This window comes from Bos javanicus, chromosome 19, assembly GCF_032452875.1.
Source record: "Bos javanicus breed banteng chromosome 19, ARS-OSU_banteng_1.0, whole genome shotgun sequence".
Classification (NCBI taxonomy): Eukaryota; Metazoa; Chordata; class Mammalia; order Artiodactyla; family Bovidae; genus Bos; species Bos javanicus.
The window spans coordinates 26,773,625-26,795,564 of NC_083886.1; the positions used below are offsets into that span (position 1 = coordinate 26,773,625).

General features: G+C 54.5%; 1 protein-coding gene and 1 non-coding gene across 3 annotated transcripts in view; both read left to right on the top strand.

The window, feature by feature from the left end:
• PITPNM3 (PITPNM family member 3) overlaps positions 1-21,940 on the top strand; it is a 97,167-nt gene that overhangs the window by 70,899 nt on the left and 4,328 nt on the right. For both annotated transcript variants that reach the window (XM_061390793.1, XM_061390794.1), the window contains 13 exons: positions 2,735-2,924; positions 3,326-3,448; positions 4,077-4,261; positions 7,688-7,860; positions 9,102-9,272; positions 11,066-11,257; positions 11,798-11,946; positions 13,831-13,947; positions 16,760-16,876; positions 17,173-17,321; positions 17,604-17,753; positions 19,636-19,819; positions 20,232-20,360. In XM_061390793.1, coding sequence (XP_061246777.1) covers positions 2,735-2,924; positions 3,326-3,448; positions 4,077-4,261; positions 7,688-7,860; positions 9,102-9,272; positions 11,066-11,257; positions 11,798-11,946; positions 13,831-13,947; positions 16,760-16,876; positions 17,173-17,321; positions 17,604-17,753; positions 19,636-19,819; positions 20,232-20,360 — 2,029 coding nt within the window. The remainder of the gene's footprint in view (positions 1-2,734; positions 2,925-3,325; positions 3,449-4,076; positions 4,262-7,687; positions 7,861-9,101; positions 9,273-11,065; positions 11,258-11,797; positions 11,947-13,830; positions 13,948-16,759; positions 16,877-17,172; positions 17,322-17,603; positions 17,754-19,635; positions 19,820-20,231; positions 20,361-21,940) is intronic.
• On the top strand, positions 10,735-10,807 carry TRNAK-UUU (transfer RNA lysine (anticodon UUU)). Its single transcript has one exon. It is a non-coding gene; the product is annotated as a tRNA-Lys (tRNA).

The window sequence follows — 21,940 nt, forward strand, 5'->3', positions numbered from 1 at the left end:
GGCTTCCTGGAGGAGGTGATTTTTGGGTGTGCTTTGAGAGTAGCGTAACCTGGTGAGGGGTGTGGGCTCTTCAGTCATCCTGAGCTTGAGTTCCAGCTCTGTGACCTGGGTGGCGGGTGGGGTGGGAAGGGCAGGAAGTTGTTTAACCTTTCCCTATCTGTTTCCTCATCTGTAAAGTGGGGATGATCATGGTATATCAACCATATCTTAGAGTTTTTGTGAGGATTCTGTGTGCTAGAATGGATGAAGCACATGGTAGGGCACAGGGATGGGCTGGGACTTGTGTCACCATCCTCGTAGGAGCACTGTCCATTGGCAGACAGTGGGCTGGGGCGGGAGGAGGGAACCCCACTGGCTGGAAGTGAGGCAGTGTGCTCTCAGGGCCTTGGCTCCTCATCCAAACCTGCCCTGGAAACTCTGCAGGATAGACTGAGAAACCGGGGGCCCTCAGGACCTGGGGGCCTATGGGAGACCCTGTCCAATGATCCAGGAGCCAAGTGCTCCCCAGATGCCCTCCCTGTTGAGGGGGTGCCTGGAGCCAGTCGGGAGCCCTGGATGCACCTACAGAGCAGTGCCTAGTGTGTGTGGTAGATGGCTGGGACTGGAGCCGGGAACTTTCTGTAGTGCAGTGAGAGGGAGGCCAGTGGCACCTCTGTCCTGGCCTTTACCCTCTTTCACAGCCTCTGCAAAGAAGAACCCCCTTGGGGAGGGTAGAAAGGGACCCCCAGCCTAGTGCCAACTCCCTAGGGAGATGGAGAAGGGGCTCTGCGTCAAGTGTGGCTGTAAGGAGAAGGGCTCAGCTCCGCTGGTTGGTGGGTGGGAGCACGGGGAGCACGTGCAGGGGTCTCACATGTCCCCTCTGAGAGAGAAAGGAAAGTCCTCTGCCTTTGAGATTCGTCTGTGTTCCCAGAACTCGGGCTGGGCAGATCTCTATCAGAGCTGGAAGAAAGGAGATTAGCTCAGGAAGGAAAATGTATTTCCCCAACGTGTTTAATGGCCCAGATCCCGGGTGTGATTTTTGTTAAACTGCTAGGCGGTAGGCCTCCCCCTGGGGCGTCTGAATCCGGAGGGGAGGAGCCCTGGAATCTGCATCCTGACTCCCTCTGGGCTTTGGCTCGGCAGCGGGTTTGGGAAGCTGAGTTGAAAGAAGACTCTGTCTGTCACACTCCAACAGTCGGAGTTAATTGTGTTCCTTCACAATCAATCTCAGTCCCCCAGCAACCCCCTCGCCCCCAGGATATCTGACCTCCAGAGCTGGGTCACCCAGTCCAGGCCGATCTCCAGGAAGACAAATGGCCCAGGGACACTGGAGGGGCCAGCAAGTGGGAGCCCAGCGCTCCCCCAGGCAGCATCTTGCCTGGGCCATCAATCAGCCCTAATCACTGCTGGGAGGGAGCTCTTTCTCAGATAATTAAAATCTCTCCGGCTGCAATTGAGGGCTGTTTCCTCTAATTTGTGATTTTTTGGAGATGAGGAATGGCTGTCAGGCTGGCCTTGCGCAGCAGGGGCTCTTTGTCACCTGCCCAGGGTGCCCTGCACCCTGTCACCTTCCGCAGTCTCCGTCAGACTCCCACTGGGATCAGTGTTGGGTCCTGGGTCAGCCCGAGCTTGGACTCTGGGGGAAGGGCAGGCTCTGGGGAGGGGGTGTACAGTGCCCCCCCTCTGCTGAACCTCCCAGCCAACTGGGCCCGATGCCCCTGGGGACAGAGGTAGGACGGGTGAGGGTGCAGGCAGGCACGGGCCACTGGGAGCTGGTTCCAGATGAGGCTGAGCTGCCCAGAGAGAGAGGGGCAGAGAAGTGAGGGAGCCCATGCAGGAGCTGACAGTCAGTCCACTTGTTGGGGGATGCTGCAGGACAGGCTCTCTCAGTCCTTTCTGGGGTCACAGACCTTTCTGCAAAGCCCATGAAGGCTCTGGATCCCCTCCCCAGAAAGACAGACATGATACCATACATGCAGGCGCATGGCTGGTGTGTGAGCCCTATGCCTGGCACACCCTCTTTCCTCTTTCTAGCTTCCCTAAAGACTTCCTTGAGTCATAGATCAAACCTCACCTCCTCCAGGAAGTTTGCCATGATGACATGTTCCCACCCCCTTTTGGCTGCCAGGTGGCACTAGTGGTAAAGAACCCATCTGCCAATGCAGGAGACACAAGAGATGTGGGTTCGATTCCTGGTTGGGGAAGATCTCCTGGAGGAGGGCATGGCAACCCACTCCAGTATTCTTGCCTGGAGAATCCCATGGACAGAGAAGCCTGGCAGGCTACAGTCCACAGGGTCGCAAAGAGTCGGACACGACTGAACCAACTTAGCATGCATGGATATGGGATCTTAGTTCCCCACCAGGGATTGAACTCTGCAGTGGAAGCATGAAGGCTTAACCAATGGACCACTGGGGAAGTCCTGACATACCCCCATTCTGACCCACACCAGTGGTGGCCTCCATAACTGGTGTGTCCTTTGAGGCGGGCAGAGAGCCCTGCTGTCGTGGGAGACTCCAGGGGCCACACGATGGCTGGCACGGGATGGACACCCAGCAGGTCCTCACAGGCTAGCCACTCCCCCCATGCTGGGATTCACTGCTGGGGCTTTGTCTCCTGCCTGGGTCCTCCTCAACAGCCCCGACCCCAGGGCCCAATTTCTGGTCAGCATGTGCTCTCTCTCGCCCCGTCCACGACTCCAAGCCCACCCTCCTGCCTGGTCCCAGGTGGACTTACCTTGGCCTCCTGTCTGCAGCCTGAACCCATTCAGCCACGATGTGGGTTGTCTCAGCAACAGCCAGGACCACGTCCCTCTGGCCGCCCTGCCCCTGTTGGCCATCTCCTCCCCACAGTACCAGGACGCGGTTGCCACTGTCATCGAGCGAGCCAACCAGGTGTATGCGGAGTTCCTCAAATCCCCCGATGGGATTGGCTTCAGTGGGCAGGTAGGACAGCCTGCCCTCACCTCCCTGACCTGGTCCCTGCCCTGAGAGATGTTGGGACCTGCCGGAAGGATCTAGATCAGGCTGCTCTGCAGCCCTAGCTTCTGACATCCTAAGAGGCTTTTGAGATCTTTGGGTCTGTCCTCATTTTACAGATAGGAAAACTGAGGCCAACACCTGAGTTCTGATTATCAGCCCATGCTGATCTGTGACCCAAGTCTGACCCTGACTGTAGCCTGGTTCCCATCCTCAAGCGGACCTTCCTGTCCCCATGTTGGGACTCTCAGTGCCTCCCTGGAACAGGCTCCTTGTTCCCCTGTGGACCGGCTGGCTGCACTCTGGCTGGGTGTGGGGCAAGGGGGCGGCAGTGGGCAGGCCCTCAGTCCCAGCTCTGCCTTCTGCAGGTATGTCTCATCGGGGACTGTGTAGGGGGCCTCCTGGCCTTCGATGCCATCTGCTACAGCGCGGGACCCACTGGTGACAGCCCTGGCAGCAGCAGCCGGAAGGGGAGCTTCAGCAGCACCCAGGTGCGGGCCAGATGGTGGGGTGGGGGAGGGGATGTCCCTGGGAGCCCCCCCTGGGGAGCAGGGCCTCTCGTGGGGGAGCAGTGTTAGCCCTGGTTGGTGCTGTGACATCCAGGTTACAAAGTGTTCACAATCCTGCAAGAGTGGTGGGAGATTACTATCACAGGTGAGGAAACTGGAGCTCAGAGAAGGCTCATTTAGCCTCAGCTCCCCAGAGAGTTCTCCAGAGTCCCACTGGATCACTGAGACCTTTTTTTTTTTTATATATAATTTTAATAAGTTGATATTTTGTATTTTTGTTTTTTAAATTCAGTTAAAGAAATTTTCTGGGTGTTTTTGGGCCATGTGGCAGTAGGATCTTAGTTCCCCAACCAGGGATTGAACCGGTGCTCCCTGCAGTGGAAGTGCAGAGTCTTAACCACTGGAAGGTCAGGGAAGTTCCTCCAGTGAGCCCTTTGGACTTAGGGGACAGCCCTGTGCCTAAAATCCCATCTTTTTTGTGTGTGTGTTGTGGCTCCCACGCTCCTTTTGGAAGAAGTACTGCCTCTCGCATCTTAGGAGAAGGGGGTTCATTTGTCCTGGGGCCCCAGAGTGACCGCAGTGCCCTCCTGTCCTCTGCTCGGCCCCCAAGGACGCCCCGGTGGTGGTGGAGGAGGATTGCAGCCTGGCGGGCAGCAAGCGGCTCAGCAAGAGCAGCATCGACGTCTCCAGCACCTTGGAGGATGAAGAGCCCAAGCGGCCATTGCCACGGAAGCAGAGCGACTCCTCCACCTATGACTGCGAGGCCATCACCCAGCATCATGCCTTCTTATCAAGGTAGCCGCTCCTTGTGCCTGCCCTGCCGCCTTCCAGCAGAGCGTCCAGGGGAACAGAGCCTCGGCCCAGTCATCTGGGAGGCCTGTGACCAGTCACATGCCCCAGGTTTTTCTATGGGGGGCCCAGGGACCAGCACTGAAATGCAGGGACTGAGGCCACGCCCCACGGACCCTGCACGGAGACCGGGGACTCTGCACGCTGGGCCTGCCAACCCCATCCGCTCAACTTGCAGAGAGATGGGACAGTTGGTCTCACCAAGAGGGTAGATGCTGCCCAGCCTACTTCACTGATGGTTTTAAGAATCTGGTGAAAGAACAGAAGTAGGTGTGTTTTGTATTTCTTAGCATTTCTTAGTATTGTGTTCTTGGTATTTCTCAAATGGGCCAGCAAAGGCCAGGTAGGTCAGGAACTTTCCATGGATCACACAACCAGTTACTGGAGAGCCGGGGTCTCCCAGTGCCGGGCACCAGTACCCTTTTTTTTTTTTTTAATTGGGGTATAGTTGCTTTAAACGTTGTGTTAGATTCTGCCGTAAGCAATGCACTTTTATTCAAAGACCAGCCAGGTCCCTCCATGGAACTGCCCACCCTTTAACTTTCTAGAAGGAGCACATTAATGGACACTGGTTAAATGAATCTGTTGTTCTTCAGTCTTTCCGACTCTTTCCGACCCCAAGCACTGTGCAGCGTGCCAAGCTTTCCCGTCCTTCACCATCTCCTGGAGTTTGCCCAAACTCATGCCCATTGAGTGATGCCATCCAACCATTCATTCAGGATTCATATGAGTATTTTTTCAGGATTCATATGAGCATTGAACATAAGTCCAAGTGAGAAGAAATGCCTCTTTTCTTCTCCCCTTTCTCCTCAGTTCTCTCCTCCCATCCTCCTTTTCTATCCAAATGATAAGTAGCACCAGGTCATCACAACATTTGGAAAATGTATCCTCTCACCACTGCTAACACATTGGATATTAATTCCTTTCAGTATATTTTTTACATGCTTTGCTTGTGAAAGTGAAAGTGTTAGTCGCTCAGTCATGTCTGAGAGCTCAGTCATGTGTTTGCGATCCCATGGACTGTAGCCTGCCAGGCTTCTCTGTCCATGGGATTCTCCAGGCAAGAATACTGGAGTGGGTTGCCATTTCCTTCTGCAGGGGATTTTCCTGACCCAGGGATTGAACCCAGGGCTCCTGCATTGCCGGCAATTTCTTTACTGTCTGAGCCACCAAGGAAGATTTGCCTGTAGGTTTACTTAGAGAAAAAACAAAACAAAACAAAACTCTTATATTATGGTCTTTCACCATATGATGAAAAATATTCTTAATATAAATATTCTGATAAGTATTCTTAACAATGTTTTATTAAGTGAATGGATGATATCTTGCACAGTCCCAGTAACTGGACACTTCGGCTTTTTTTTCCAATTCTTTATGATTATAAACAGCAGTCCGGAAACATCTTTGTGCATAAATGTTTAGGTATATATTAGGGCTATGTTATTCAGATGGGTTCCTGGAGGAAGAATTATTAGGTCAAAGGCTCTGCATATTGAAACCTCTGACTATTCAAAGGCCCTCTGAAAGATTATTCTTGAGAGAAGCAGCTACATTTCAAGTCAGGTTGCAGGGTAAAATCCTAACATTTCTGGTTCATCCTTGAAAAATCCTTTAAGAAAACCCCACATTTGGAGAGTGACGTGAAGTTGGAGGCCCTCAGTGGCTGGTCCAGTGCAGCCAGCTCTTCCCTCTGGTGCAGGGACAGATGGCTGTTCCTCTGGCAATTAGGTAGTTGGTATGTGTTTAGGGACCACGCTGTACATGAAATATGAATTGTTAAACAGCAGGGTCGTCATTCTCACTGCAAGATGCTCCAATTGCAAGAGGCAGAGGGTGTGTGGGGATTCAGATTCCACCGCCCAGACCCTCGCCCACAGGCGATGGGGGACTGGCACACATTTCGAAGCTTATTTCTAAAATTCCCTTTTTCCTCCAACTTGCGTATTTTGGTGGAATTTGCATTCCATTAATGGATTCATGGGGCTTCCCAGGTGGCTCAGTGGTAAAGGATCCGCCTGCAATGCAGGAGATGCAGGTTCAGTCTCTGGTTTGGGCAGATCCTCTGGAGAAGGAAATGGCAACCCACTTCTTGCCTGGGAAATCCCATGGACAGAGGAGCCTGGCGGGCTACAGCGCATGGGGTTGCAAAAGAATTGGCTGGGACTTAGCGACTACACAATAACAAAAATGTATTCATAGATCGTGTGCCACTGGATTTTCTGAAACCCTGAGTGGTACCTGAATGCAGCTGAAAGTTTTGGGAGGTCCCCAGTTTTCCTGCCTATTTTTGGCAGCCTGCTCTGGGTCTGCACATCAACTTGAGCTCTTTGAGGCAATGGTGCCTGGGATGGGAACCATTGGAATTCTGTGTGGCTCCTGTTTTTCTCTTTAAGCTCGATTTCCTCTGTGAGCTGGAGGGGAGGAAAAACCAAGCTGTTTGCATCTGTGTCTGCGGGTTGCCTGGAACACGAGTTACCATGAAAGCCCTCATCCTGGCAGGACCGATGATGCCCAGCTGTCCGGCCAGGCTGGGCTTCTCTGTTGGACAGGAATTCACAGTGTGGCCATCACAAAACCAGCACGATGAGGCAGGAGGCTTAGGTTTCATGTGCTCAGTCCGTTTTAAGGAAGATTATTTTATTGGATCACAGTCACATGGGTTTATTCACGTATCGCCCGAGTGCCATGCAGCAGTGTGAAGTAGATGTGATGGAGGCGATATGGACCCCAAAGTCTGAAATATTTACCATCTGGCCCTTTATAGGAAAAGTTGGCTGACTCCTGCCTTAGCCAAATATTGGCCAGGCCTTGGTGGCAGATGCTGAGATGGTCACCAATTTGTGTTGGTGATCAGGCAAGTGGGTCCCGGGCTGAGCCCTGCCGCAGAGATCCAGCGCTGGGTGCTGCAACTCAGACATCAGGCTGCCCTGCTAGGTGCTCACTCCTGAGTGCTTGTTGTTGTTCAGTCGCTCAGTCAAGTCTGACTCTTTGTGACCCCATGGACTGCAGCACACCAGGCTTCCCTGTCCTTCACCATCTCCCAGAGTTTGTTCAAACTCGTGTCCATTGAGTTGGTAATGCCATCTCATCCTCTGTCGCCCCCTTCTCCTCCTGCCCTCAGTCTTGCCCAGCATCAGGGTCTTTTCCACATCAGGTTCCCAAAGTATTGGAGCGTCAGTATCAGTCCTTCCAATGAATATTCAGGGTTGACTTCCTTTAGGATTGGCTGGTTTGATCTCCTTGCTGTCCAAGGAGCTCTCAAGAGTCTTCTCCAGCACCGCAGTTTGAAAGCATCGCTTCTTCGGCTCTCAGCCTTCTGTATGCTCAGTTCCCCCCCTAACCTGCACTCCCCTGTCTTCCTCCCTGGGCCAGCATCCACTCCAGTGTGCTGAAGGACGAAGCCGATTCCCCAGCAGCCGGGGGCCCCCAGGTCCCCGAGGTCAGCCTGGGCCGCTTGGATTTTGAGGTGTCCGACTTCTTCCTCTTCGGCTCACCCCTGGGCCTGGTCCTGGCCATGCGGAGGACGGTGCTGCCCGGACTGGATGGTGGGTGTGATGCTGGCTGGGGCCTGAGATGCCTTTGAGTCACTAGGGCACTGTGTCAGGACCTGGAACTGGGGAGAGTAGGGGTGGGGAGGACCAGAGAATTGGGGGTAGATGGAAAGAGAGGCAAGGAAGAAGAAGAAAGGGATGGAGGCAGGAGGGAGAGTGGGGCAACTTCCCCGATGGGGCCAGGTGAGGCAGCCCCTGGTGGATTTCACTCCCTACCACAGGCTCCGTTGCCTGGCTGTCATGCTTTCTGGGAAGAGAAACCCTACTGTACCCACCCGCTCCTTCCCCAATACCCAGGTAGGCCCCCTGCAGCCAGGTTGGTCTTACTGCCCCCTGCAGATCCGCCCCCTCCACCTCAGTGCCTCTGCTTGCAAGGTCCCCACAGCCTTGAATGCCTTCCCCCATTCCTCTGATATACTTCCAGAGGTGATTTGCACCAGAAGATGGTTTAGCAGTGACTCTGAGGATATAAGAGGCTGGAGGCCCCTGGGAGCACAATGGATCAGGGATCCTCCAAATTCTTTTGTCCCAAAGCTTACCAACAAACTGCACTACGACTGTTGATCGTAGATACAAAGTCGGGAGTGGAGGGGCTCTGATAGAAGTAGGGGAAACAGGCAGAATCTCACAGCTGTGGTTAACGTTGCTAAGGAAACCTAGGGTTCCCGGGATGCTGGACGGTCCAGTGCCCTGACTGAGACCGACAGGGCAGCGAGATGATGCGATGAGGCCTCAGTGGAGACACCTGCTGGTCAATGGGAGAAGTGTTCGGCCCTCTCTGACAAACTAAGTTTACTTACTACCCCAGGTCTGGGAATTTAGGTGGGCAGAAGAAAGAGGCAGCTGATCCTGAATAAAGGACCCTAGGTCTGCTTCATAGATCAGGTAGCAACTAAGTGACAGCCAGAATTGAAAGGAGTTTGATCAATGGAAACAGTGGAGGACATCCTGCTAAGAGCAGGGGGAGCTTGAGCAAAGGCACAGAGAATGGAAAGCAGCTGTCCATCACGGCCCCAGTGCTGGGTGCCTACAGTGGTGCTTCCAAGTGGGGTAGGTTGGCAAGGCCTTGAGGGTTAAGCTGAACCAAGTGGCTTTGATTCTGTTGGCAGCAGGAGCCATGGAAGGTTCTTGAGCAGAGGAGTAGGTTTCTCAAAGTTGCAGTCGAGGGAGCCTCCTAGGACCAAGGCAGCAGGTGTTCAAGGGGCTTCCTGTGTGTCCTCCCCCCACCCCCCAAGGTTTCCAGGTACGTCCCGCCTGCAGTCAGGTCTACAGCTTCTTCCACTGCGCAGACCCCTCCGCCTCCCGGCTTGAACCACTGCTGGAGCCCAAGTTCCACCTGGTGCCACCTGTCAGCGTGCCCCGCTATCAGAGGTTCCCACTGGGCGACGGACAGCCCCTCCTCCTTGGTAAGCTCTCGGGGGTGTCAGAGTGTGCTGAGCTGGAGGCTGGGCTCCATGCAGGTGGTGCCCTAGGGCTACCCTCTCTGGTCCAGCCCGTCCAAGCTGTCAGATGTCAGAGTGGCTAGACTCACCTGAACAAAGTCTGTGTACTTTTGGGGGAGTGGGGGGTGGCGTGGACAGGAAGACCTCTGACTCACCTGCCTTTGGAGCAGCCCACCTGTGTGAGCTCCTGCTCTGCAGGAGGCATCTTTGGGCTCTGCCCCCTGATTAGGTCCTGTGTCTGGGGCCAGCGTAATACTGGCTGTGTAATACTGAGATGTCAGACCTGATTGCAAGTCTGGGATCCATGCTGAGTGTTATGCCCAGTGCCTGGACTCTAGAGGTGCAGGTCAGGGAGTGGGTCACCCTGGTGGGCTTCTTGGAAGAGGGGGTCTTCAACCAAGGCATTTGTACAGGTGAAGAGCTAGAGGGTGGGTTTTGAGGGATCTTCTGGGTGGAGGAGCAGCAGGAGCAAGGGAGGTGGACTGGGGGAGGGCCAGTGGCCTACGGGGCTCACGTGGGGTAAGCTAGGCATGGACTGGGTTGAGGCCAAGGGGAGGCCTGGGATGGACAGTCAGGGCTTGGAGATCAGAGCCTTGAAAGTTTAGCCAGACCCTGTTCAGAGATTTGAGCCAGATTGGAGTTGGGGGGCCGGCGGGGGGGAGGGGGAAGGGATGTGCTGCCTTGCGTGTGTCTTATTCAGGATTTAAACCCAGCTTACCCCTTTCCACCCCATATCAAAGGAAACTTAGTTTCCAAAGTCCTGTTTTGTCAGGAGTTTTTATTAATAGAGGGGTTCTATAGATAGAAAAATGAAAGTCACTCAATCGTGTCCAACTTTGCGACCCCGTGGACTATAGCCCTCCAGGCTCCTCTGTCCATGGAATTCTCCAGGCAAGAATACTGGAGTGGGCAGCCATTCCCTTCTCCAGAGAATCTTCCCAACCCAGGGGTCAAACCCAGGTCTCCCGCATTACAGGCAGATTCTTTACCTTCTGAGTCACCAGGGAGAAGGGCATCCTAAAATGTGCCGGTCTCTGGTCAGGGCATCCTCCTGCCCCCAGAGGGCGCCCTTGCCCCCAGGCTCATTTACGTCCGGGCTCAGCCGCAATCCTCCGAGGCTGAGAGGAGTGTGCTACAAAGCTCGTGGCTGTCACCTGTGACCTCAGCTGGGGCTTTGGGTGCAGTGTCCCAGAGGTGCCCTCGGCAGCTCTGTTGGGGTTGGAGTGACGGTTGGGACCCTGACTTGTGCCTGCATAACCCATGGCTTGGAGGATGTGAAACCAACGGGTACCTGGTGAAGGGGTTCTGGTCAGGCCCCGGGATGAGAGGTGTGGGCTCCTCCCCAGGTGCCCAGACTCCCACCCAGCATGGGGCTGGCACTGCCCGGGCAGCTCCATTTGAGACCCACCACTTGGCCTTGAGGCGGGGCTAAGTAGCTCAGTTGGTAGAGCATCAGACTTTTAATCTGAGGGTCCAGGGTTCAAGTCCCTGTTCAGGCATGCCCCCCTCTATTTTGGGCTTCCCTCACAACTCGGTTGGTAAAGAATCTGTTTGCAATGCAGGAGACCAGGGTTCGATCCCTGGGGTGGGAAGATCCCCTGGAGAAGGAAATGGCAACCCACTCCAGTATTTGTGCCTAGAGAATCCCATGGATAGAGGAGCCTGAAGGGCTACAGTCCATGGAGTTGCAAGAATTGGACATGATTTAGTGACTAAACTACCACCATGCAGACTTGACTGTGAAATTCCCCCTCCAGCTGATGCCCTGCATACCCACAGTGCCCTCTTCCTGGAGGGCAGCTCCCGGGGGAGCCCGCCGCTTCTGGATGCCCCCGCCTCACCCCCTCAGGCCCCGAGATCCCAGCGCCAGGCACGGAGGATCAGCCAGGGCAGCTCCAGTGAGAGCTCGGAGTCCTCGGACAGCTTGGCCCCCGTGGGTGCCTCCCGCAGTGAGTGAGGGTCTCCTGGGCCCCACCTGGATTCGCGGGAAAGGGGCTTCCTCCGGGTGGGCACTGGTTCCCTGCCAGGGCTGTTGAGGACCGCGGAGGAGGGGAACAGGACATCTAGACTGAGCTCTGATCTCAGAGAGAACTGTGACCTCTGACCTGGACAGGGGTCCTGACCTCTGACTGTGGTCTGAGCTCTGACCTCAGCCAGAGCCCTAATCCCAATGTTCAGTTTCCCCACGGGAGTCCCTCTGACCAGCAACCCTGGGGTGAGACTCTATATGTCTGTGGATCTGGCCCTCGTTCTGGGGATCAGTTTGCAGCATGTGACCTGGAGGCCAGTTGGGTGGGTGAGGGGACTGGGGGGGTCGTTGAAGCTGGGGAAAGACTGGCACATGTCCTAGAGCTCATTTTGAGCTGAGTGCTCTGGCTCCAAATTTGTGTCCTAGTGGTGTGTCCACCACTGGATCTGCACCCTGGGGGTCCCACACGCACTGCCTCTTGGGTCAAGGTCCAGTCCTCACCTCCCTCTCGGATCCACAGTCACAGCCAAGTGGTGGGGCTCCAAGCGCATCGACTATGCCCTGTACTGCCCTGACGTCCTCACAGCCTTCCCCACCGTGGCCCTGCCCCACCTCTTCCACGCCAGCTACTGGGAGTCCACGGACGTGGTGGCCTTCATCCTGAGACAGGTATGCCACCCCTGCCTGGGAGGGCCCAGCCTCCAGGGAGAAGACACTTGCCTTGCTGGTCACACTGGACACTGGAGCGTGGCAAGTGGAGGGGGGAGTGACCTGGACAGACAACCGTTTTCATAAGGAATATGACTTCTGGTCAATGTCATGGCACTTTCTAGACAATTAAATAGATGCCATGTAGGAGAATGTGCCCATGTTTCAACTTGGAGATTGGAGTCATCACGCCTGTTCTCCTGTGGGTCTCAGTGTCCTCATCTGTAAAATAGGTGGAGCAGAGAGGCCAGTGACTGAGAGAGAGCCTGGGAGGAGGGGGCTGGACTGCATGCACCTTCCATGGCCAAGGAGGTGGAGACACAAGAGATGCGGGTTCGATCCCTGGGTTGGGAAGATCCCTTGGAGCAGGACATGGCAATCCACTTCAGTGTTCTTCTTGCCCAGAGAATCCCATGGACAGAGGCGTCTGGCATGCTACAGTCTAGGGGGTTGCAGAGAGTCAGACATGACTGAAGTGACTGGGCACATAAAAGATGTAACTCAGGAACAGCTAGATGGAAGAGATGCAAAGGACAGGGTATGGGGAAAGGAGTTGAGTTTTCCATGCCCTCTCAGAGGGCACCACTGTCCCCAGAGCTCCATGGCTTACCAACCTGGAAGCTCTCTGAACCCCATCCTTTTGGGTTTTTATGGAGCCTTCTTTACACAGACTCGATTGATTAAATCCTGCCCATGGGTTCTCCTGGCAACCAGCCCCATCCTAAGACACGGTGCAACTCACTTCATTAACATAACAAAAGACACCTTTGTACCTCTTGCTTAGGAAATTCCAAGGATTTTAGGAGCTTTGTGCCTGAAGCTGGACAAAGACGAAACATTTACTTCTTATTATAAATCACAATATCACAGATTGAGGGAGTCACTGTGGATAGAGAAGTTCAGGGAGGAGTCCTGGAGCCCCTCTGGGGAGAGAGGAGGAGCCACTGAAAGAAATAGAGGAGGACACCCCTTGAGGTCAGAGGTGGATCAGAGTGGATAGATGGGAGGGGGCCTCTGAGCTGGGCAGGATGGAGGTCACGGGGCCTTGGCAGGAATAGCTTCAGTGGAGCCACGGGGTCAGAAGCCTGCCTGGAGTTGGGGGAGGAGAGGCAGCAGTGAGGAAGGGGAGATAGTGCAGGCTAAGTCTTTTGTGATCTGCTGCTATCAAGGAGATCAGGGACATGTGATGGTTGTTGGAGAGGGATCCTAGAAAGAGGTGCCAGAACACAGGTTTACTATTTATTTATTTATTAGATTTTTGAAAAAAGAGAAAAAAACTGTTTCTTTTTTTTTTTGTTTTGATCAGGCCGTGTGGCATGAGGGATGTTAGTTCCCTGACTAGGGATCAAACTCGAGCCTTAACCACTGGACCGCCAGCAAAGTCTCTATGAGATGCTAAGGAGTCGGGATGCTAATTTAGATGCTAAGGAGAATGAGCCAGTAGTGAGGGGCTAACCAGTGATGCAGGGTTGACAGGGGAGCTTGCTCCATCATGTTCTTGAGCAGGTGGGTGGAGCTGGGACCAGGGCTCCAGCTGGCCTTCGATAATGGTCACCCACCATGACGGGGGCAGGGGGAAGGCAGAGAATGGGTACAGACCCAGGTGGTTCCTAGGTTGGGGTGTCAAAAGCAGGGGCTGCTCCCAGGGCAGAGCATTTGAGAGACAGTGGTCTGGCCCCAGCTGTCAGGACAGGTGGGCAGAAAGGCTGCCCTGAGGGTCCCAGGCTGGGAGGTGGGGAGGCTTGGAGAAGGGCCTGGCTGTAAGCTGGAGGGCCCTGACACCAGGAGGAGGAGGCGGGGGTGTCCGGACAGCCTGACCCGGAGTCCTGCTGGGCTGTTGATCAGGTGATGCGCTATGAGAGTGTGAACGTCAAGGAGAGCGCTGGCCTGGACCCCGCGGCACTGAGCCCTGAAAACCCCCGTGAGAAGTGGCTTCGTAAGAGGACCCAGGTCAAGCTGCGGGTATGTGCTTGTCGGAGGCGCCTATGGGTTGGGGCTGTCCCCAGGGGATGGGGCATCCACATGGCCAGGAAGGGCTTGGGTTAGAGCTCCATGCTGATACATGCTGGGATTCATGCTTAGACGAGGCCCCCAGGATTTCTGTAGAGGTGGGGTGGGGGTGGGGAGCAGATGAGATGGGGGAGCTGGTTCCCTGGGGCCTGGCTCCACAGGAGCACCATGGGTGCAGGTCCAGGGCACTGAAGATGGAGATGAGATGCCAAATATGGAGCTGTATGCCAGGCCTCTGTAGATGGGCACATGAGTCAGAAAGAGTTCTCCCCACAACCGTGGGGCTCACAGCCTGGGGTGGCATTTGCCAGGACATAGAGGGAGGCCCGGATTAGGAAGAAGGTGGAGAGAAGGATTGTCAGGGTAAGCTGTGCAGGGCTTCCCTGAAGAAGTGTCACCTCTGCAAGGTATTGAAGTATGAGTAGGAGTTCGGCCCACATACATTCATTTACTCAGCAACAATCATCCGTGTTCACTTTGTCCCTGGCCTTCTGGCAGGCAGTGGGGCACAAGAATATACAGACAGAGCCACTGCTATGGGGGGCACTTATAGTCTTGTGGGAACCTCAGACATGAACCCCAAGAATAGTCTTAAATGGTAGAAGGTGATCCATAAATCAGATCTTTTTTGGTAAACATTTTTATTGAGCTATAACCACACTTTACACAATTCACCCACTTAAAGTATGCAATTCAGTGTGTCTTAGTATAGTTACAACTGTGTGCAGCTATCATCACAGTTAATTTTAGAACATTTTCATCACCTCCAAAAGAAACCCCTTACCCTTTAGCCACTATCCCCCTCCGCAGCCCCTTACTCCCACCCCTAACCCTGAGCAACCAGTAATCTACTTTCTGTGTCTATAGATTTACTTATTCTGGACATTAAATGTAATGCAATCATACAATATGTAGTCCTTTATGTCTGGCTACTTTCACTGAGCATAATGTTTTCAAGGTTCATTCACGCTGTGGCTTGTGACAGTACTCAGTTTCGTTTTATGGCATCTTTCCATGTGTTTATTTCCATGAATGGAATCTTCTGCCATCAGAATTCTTGTTGGGGGGCCTGAATTCCTCACTTGACTAAGTGTCTCCAGGTCAGGGTCCATGACTGGTTCCTCTCTACATACCCAGAGCCCAGCCCAGGGACCAGCGGGGATGAGGTACCCGCAGATATTTGTTGAACTATTGAATAAAATACTGTGGGAATTGAGAGAAGGTAGAGACTGTGTCCAGGAGAAGGCAATGGCACCCCACTCCAGTACTCTTGCTTGGAAAATCCCATGGATGGAGGAGCCTGGTGGGCTGCAGTCCACGGGGTCGCTAAGAGTCGGACACGGCTGAGCGACTTCACTTTCACTTTTCAGTTTCATGCATTGGAGAAGGAAATGGCAACCCACTCCAGTGTTCTTGCCTGGAGAATCCCAGGGACGGGGGAGCCTGGTGGGCTGCCATCTCTGGGGTCGCACAGAGTCGGACACGACTGAAGCGACTTAGCAGCAGCAGCAGCAGCAGAGACTGTGTCCAGAGAAGGCAATGGCAGCCCACTTCAGCAGTCTTGCCTGGAGAATCCCATGGATGGAGGAGCCTGGTAGGCTGCAGTCCATGGGGTTGCAAAGAGTCGGACACGACTGAAGCAACTTAGCAGCAGCAGCGGTGGCAGAGACTGTGTCTGGGGAGTCCCTGAGTGCTTCTTAGAGAGGATGAAGCTGAGTCAGGTCATAGTGGATGGGCGGAATGTGGAGACAGAGGACCAGGGATGCTGTGGAGAGTTAGGGGGTCGGGGGGATGGGGAATCAGTGTGGGCGAAGGCCCTGAGGCCTCTCTGCAGAGCCTGACCTGAAAGAACCAGCTGAGCTTCCAAGGGCAGCAGCGTGAGAGGGGACTGAAATGGTTTCCCAGCAAAGTTTTGATGCCAGGCTCAGGATTTGGAGCCAGGAGTTTAAAAGTTCTGTGCTTTGTAAAGACAGTGAATCTGCCGTGGGGGCTGTGTTTTGAATAAGGGGCTCCTTTAAGATGCTACTAGCAGAGTCCACGAGAGAGGTACCTGGGGTGTGGGCAGAGACACTGATGTAGGCAGTTTTGTAAAAATTCAGTGATCTGGGGTCTTGAAGCCAGGCTGGGAGTGGTAGGTAGTCCTGGCTGGGAGCTGTGGAATGAATTAAAACCAGACATGAAAAAGGATGGGGATGCTGGGATATAGTTACAAACAAATGATGCGATGCCCAGAATGCTCCAGAATAATCTGGATTGGGGCAGGGGTGGGGTGGGGGATCCTGCAAAGGAAGAAGGGAGCCAGAGGCTGTGACTGGTTTCCAGCCACATGAAGCTTCCTACACTGTTCTCTCTACTCTTCACATTTAAATCGCCCACTAAGCGAAGACGGATGGTAAATGGCTACTGGATATGAGCCGTGATGTGGAAGGAAGAAGCGATGGTGACCCGAAGTTTCCAGCCTGGCCTTCTAGAAGGATGCCAGGCTCTGAGGACTGGCTGTTACCTCCGGGCCATGGGGAGCGTTAAGAGCAGAGGATATTCATTTGTGGGAGTCTAGCACGCCTTGGAGATGATGTGAAGTTTTTAAGGGTCTGTTTTCTTCAGGGGTTCTGTGGGGACACGTCTTGGAAACTTTAATGGGATTAATAAGGAAGAAAGGCAAGATTTCACAGGGGACCATCCTCCAACCCATCCTGAGGACAATGCAAATCAAAAGCAAGGTCAAGTCCCCTTGCAGAGGTTGAACTGGTTTCTGTCCTTCCAGAACGTCACTGCCAACCACCGGGCCAACGACGTGATAGCTGCCGAAGACGGCCCCCAGGTCCTGGTGGGGAGGTTCATGTACGGGCCCCTCGACATGGTGGCCCTGACCGGCGAAAAGGTACAGAAGCTGGGCCCTCCTTCCTGGGTACCAGATGGCATCTGGGCCGAGGGCTGCGGGGAGGGGCTGGTTGCACGAGGTGGGAGACACTCACCCAGGTCAGGGAGGGCGAATGTCAGTGAGGGATGGACTGGACGCTTTGGAGAAGCAGGTGTGGCTGCAGTGGAAAGAGAAGGTGGGAGCCAGGAACTAGCATTAAGTGGGGACCCCGAGCCCTGCAGTCTTGGCAGAGAGCTCCCAAGTCCAGCCCCTTCCCCAGCTTTCAGCGAGTCCCCTGGCCCCCTCGCCTCCTACAGGTGGACATCCTGGTGATGGCAGAGCCATCCTCCGGCCGCTGGGTGCACCTGGACACAGAGATCACCAACAGCAGTGGGCGCATCACATACAGCGTGCCACGGCCCCGGCGCCTGGGGGTCGGTGTCTATCCCGTGAAGATGGTCGTCAGGTCAGACCCAGGGGACATTCTCACAGTGGTTTCACCCAATTCCATGGCCCTTCCAGGCCTGTTCAGAAGATGGGGTCCTAGGGATGCTGTCTTGAGCCCCATCCCTGTCTGCTGGGAGAGAGGAAAATGGATGTGGTTACAGCTTTAGCATCAGGAGGTGCCACCGGCTTCTCTCTCATCCTGGCCCCGATTGAGCTCTGACTCTGACCAAGGGCTGATGTTGGCCTCAGGCTGACACCTGACCCTGAGTGCACAGCTAACCCCCAGGTGGGCACTTTTCAGGGGTGACCAGACCTGCGCGATGAGCTACCTCACAGTGCTGCCCCGGGGCATGGAGTGCGTGGTCTTCAGCATCGACGGCTCCTTTGCCGCCAGCGTGTCCATCATGGGAAGTGACCCCAAGGTCCGGCCAGGGGCAGTGGACGTTGTCCGGTGAGTGCTTCCTTCCTGCAGGGGACATATCCTCTGGGGAAGGAACCAGTGACTGTGCGGGAGGTGGGCTGTGTTTTTCTAGTTTCCTCTAGGAATTCCACTAGTCTCTGGGCTGGGAGCCAGGAGTCCTAGCTTCACCTGCAGGAGTAATTTACTGAGGGTTCTTGAGAAGCTCCACCACCTTCCAGCCTTCTGTTCCTCCCTGCCTCCCTCTCTCCGTTTAGCCTAACACCGTCAGAGCATTCTGTACAGTGAATCAGGACGGGTCTCTTGCATTCAGATCCCAATCAGGATAAAATTGTTCTGATTACCAATCGCCATGGAGCAAATGGCTCCATTTTTAGTGACTTATGATAGTAGTTTATTATTCTATGACATTGTTCCGTGGATTGATTGGGTTCTGCTGGGAGGTTCTCAGAGGGGGCCTCTCCAGAAATGGTAGTCAGATTGTGGTCTGGGCTGGGAGTCATCTAAGGGCTGGATGTTCAAGATGTTCAAGATGGGTGATGAATTCTTATATCTTGTTCCTTGGCTGGGGTCTGTCTTTTTCTCTCTCCATGTGGCTGCTCCAGGTGGCCAGCCTGGGTGATCTCAGACTAGCCAGACTTGGTACCTGGTGACCGGCTTCCCTGCTGGTAACTGGCCTACTATGGTTTCCAGATACCCAGCTGGAAGCTACAAGCCTTCTTAGCACCCAGCCTTGGGATTCAGTGTCTTTCCCACTACACTTGTTCTATTAGTTCCAAGCTAATCCCAGGATCAGCCCAGTTTCAAAGAGGAAGGGAACACATAAAGGTGTGAATGCTGGGACACGTGGCTCACTGGGGGGCCCTTCTTTCGAGACTAGCTAACGCACAGTGCCAATTAAGAGACTGGACTTTTTATAGCTGATTGGAGAAAGCAGAGCAGGCTTCCTGGGAGAGGTGGCATTTGAGTCTGCCCTTGAAGGACAGGCACATATATATTTCAATCCATGCCACTGTACAAAGATGAGCACAAACAGAAAGGCAAAAGGAAGAAAATACAGGACTGAGTTTGATAGGCCAAGAAGGTGAGAAGGACAGGGAAGAACAGACCATGTGTAGGGATAAGTTCAGGGCCATTGCGTGTTGGAGGCCAGTTTAGGACAGGGTGGGAAGTGTGGCTGGAAACAACCTCCCAGGGCTGTTGTACTGTGGAGAAATGTGCAAAAGGATTTTGCCAAGAGAAAAACAAAAGAGGTACCACTTGAGTTCCTCCCTTCCTGTCTGCCTCCCTCCAGTCTTCCGAGGCCGGTTCTGGGCCAGGCTCTATGCTCTGGGACTGATGCAGAAAGAGCTCCTAGTTGGAGGAAACTCACAGTCCAGTGGAAGAATAAGTCATGGGCACAAGAAACTGTCCTCCAGGACTCTGAATCGTCAGCATGCCAAAAGTGGACCGATAGCGGTCCTAGGAGTTCTTGGGGACCAGTTCAGTAGGCCTGAGCTGAGGCTTAGCAGTGGAGTTAAAGTGAGAGGGTGGAGTGAAGATGCTGCCTGGTAGAATCAAAGGCTCGCTGACTGGCAGGGAGACGGAGGGAAAGGGAGGAATCCAAGTGGCTTGTCTCTGGCTCCAGAAACTTGAGTGATGGCAGTGGCATCAGGGAGAAGGGGACCCAAGCAGAGAGGGCAGGGGTGGGGGACCAGCTGGGCTGTGGGCATGCGGTTGGCACCTGGGGGGAATGGCTAGGACTCATGGGGACTCGGGGTGTGAATTTCTGGGTCCCCCTTGTTTTCCCCTACCATGCCCTGGAACAGCTCCTCCAGCTTCTTGGGGGTAGGGGGGAAAGCAGGGGGTGTGGGCTGCTGGGCAGTGGGTGGCTTGCACTGGGCGAGGGCTGGACCCTGAAATACTCTCTCCCTAGGCACTGGCAGGACCTGGGCTACATGATCCTCTACATCACAGGACGGCCAGACATGCAGAAGCAGCGGGTGGTGTCGTGGCTGTCCCAGCACAACTTCCCACAGGGCATGATCTTCTTCTCCGACGGGCTGGTGCACGACCCGCTACGGCAGAAGGCCATCTTCCTGCGCAACCTGATGCAGGAGGTGAGCGTCCGGCGGGGGAGGGGCTTTGGCCAGGGAGGGGTGAGTCCTTGGCCACCCTCCTCCTCGGCCGCTCCTCCTCCCTTAACCTGGGGGGAGCCCCTCCTTTACCCCACATGCTCCGATTGTCCAAGCAGATGCCCAGTTGGCAAAGCACACTCATGTGTATCTCATTGGTCCTTTTACTGCCCAGCAAGGTGTGTATCTCCTCCATCTCCACTGATGGATGAGAATGGTGAGGTTTAGGAAGGGGAGGCCACTGCAGAGGGTGGCCCCTGATGCAAGGTGGACCCATGACCTGGAGTCTGTCTGTGTGCAGAAAAGGGCCCCCCACCAGTGCTCCCCGGGGGGACATCTAGGAATCCTTCGTGGCGGATGCGCTGCCCCTGCCCCCATCAGCTGCCCTGTATTTCAGTGTTTCATCAAAATCAGCGCAGCCTACGGCTCCACGAAGGACATCTCCGTCTACAGCGTGCTGGGCCTGCCGCCCTCCCAGATCTTCATTGTGGGCCGGCCCACCAAGAAGTACCAAACCCAGTGCCAGGTGGGTGGAGGTGGGGGTGTGGGGCCGGTAGAAGCAGAGAGGGGGAGAAGGTGGTTTATTCCGTTGTTTGTTCATTCAGTCATCTGTTCGTTCTTTCACTTGCTCATTCACTCATTCGACAAACACAACTGGGTACCTGTGCGGGGTGTAGGTGGACTCAGATGTCACGTCATCTAGTCTAGAAGGGGAGGTGGAAAAACTAGCCAACAACGACAGTGCAGTGTGGCAATAGCCATAAAGAATGGCAGGGGAGACAGAGAATTGTGGGCCCTAAAGAGGAGCAGCTAAACCTGACTCAGGGACAAGGTTGATTTTTTTGAAAGTTGGAAGGGGTTGTCCATGAAGGGCCTGAGCTTGGATGAGCCTTTATGACAGAGGCAGCAGCAAAAGGAAGGGTCAGGAGGTGGCAGAGCAAGTGTATATTCTGGGAACTGACTGCAAGTGACTCAGCTTGGCTGAGGGTGATGCGGGAGGGAGCCGGAGCAGGGCTTGGTGCGGTGCATGGCGGACGGCCTGTGTGTCTTGCCAAAGTTGGGACTGGATGGCTGTGGAGGGGGTTCATGATTCAGAGAGATCCCTCAGGCTGTGGTTGGAGGGAGCATCAGAGGAAGGGAAGAGGGGAGGGGAGCAACGGCAGGGTGGCAGCAGGGTAGTGAAGGCCTACGGTTTGAGAGGCACTTCTAAAGCAGGATGGATTGGATTTGGTAACGAAGGGATCAGATTCTCAGGATGGGAGAAACGGAATGTCAAGGCTGGCCCTTGGTTTCTGACCTGGGCAACCAGGTGCATGTGTGCTAAGTTGCTTCAGTCGTGTCTGACTCTTTGCAACACCATGGACCGTAGCCCGCCAGGCTCCTCTGTTCACGGGATTCTCCAGGCAAGAATACTGGAGTGGGTTGCTATACCCTTCTCCAGGGGATCTTCCCGACCCAGGGATCGAACCCCCGTCTCTTACATCTCCTGCACTGGCAGGCAGGTTCTTTACCACTAGCGCCACCTGGGAAGCCCTGGGCAACCAGGCAGGTAGTACCATTACTGGGATTGAGAAGCAGGTGATTGATGGGAAGGTGATAATGATCTCTTTGTACCATGTTGAATGGAGGTGCTTGAGAGTGAGCATCAGGTAGAAGGGCAGAGATGGTGGGACCTCAGAATGGGGACTGTTAGAGTAGGGCTTCTTAACTCTAACCTGCACACGGATGACCTGGGGAGCTTGTTTAAATGCAGATTCAGATTCCTAGGCCTGGGGTGGGGCCTGACAGTCTGCCTGTCAAAGATCCAGGTTCTGCTGATGCTGGTGGTCCACGGCCCACACTTTGAGTAGCAAGGTTCTGCAGGCCCAGCAGAAGGGATTGGCCAGGAGGGCCACTGTGGGGACCAGGAAAACATCAGTGAAGTTCCCTGGGGTAGAAGCTGGAGGAGGGGAGAGACTTACCTTTGGGGGACCTTAGTGAAAGTGACAAGGATGAGAGAGCTTCAGGAATCCAGGAATCCCAGGTGTGACCCGTGGGTCAGACCGAAGCACTCAGTTGTACCAAGCCAGACAGGGAGCCTCTAAGAGTAATGAGCAACCTGGGTCG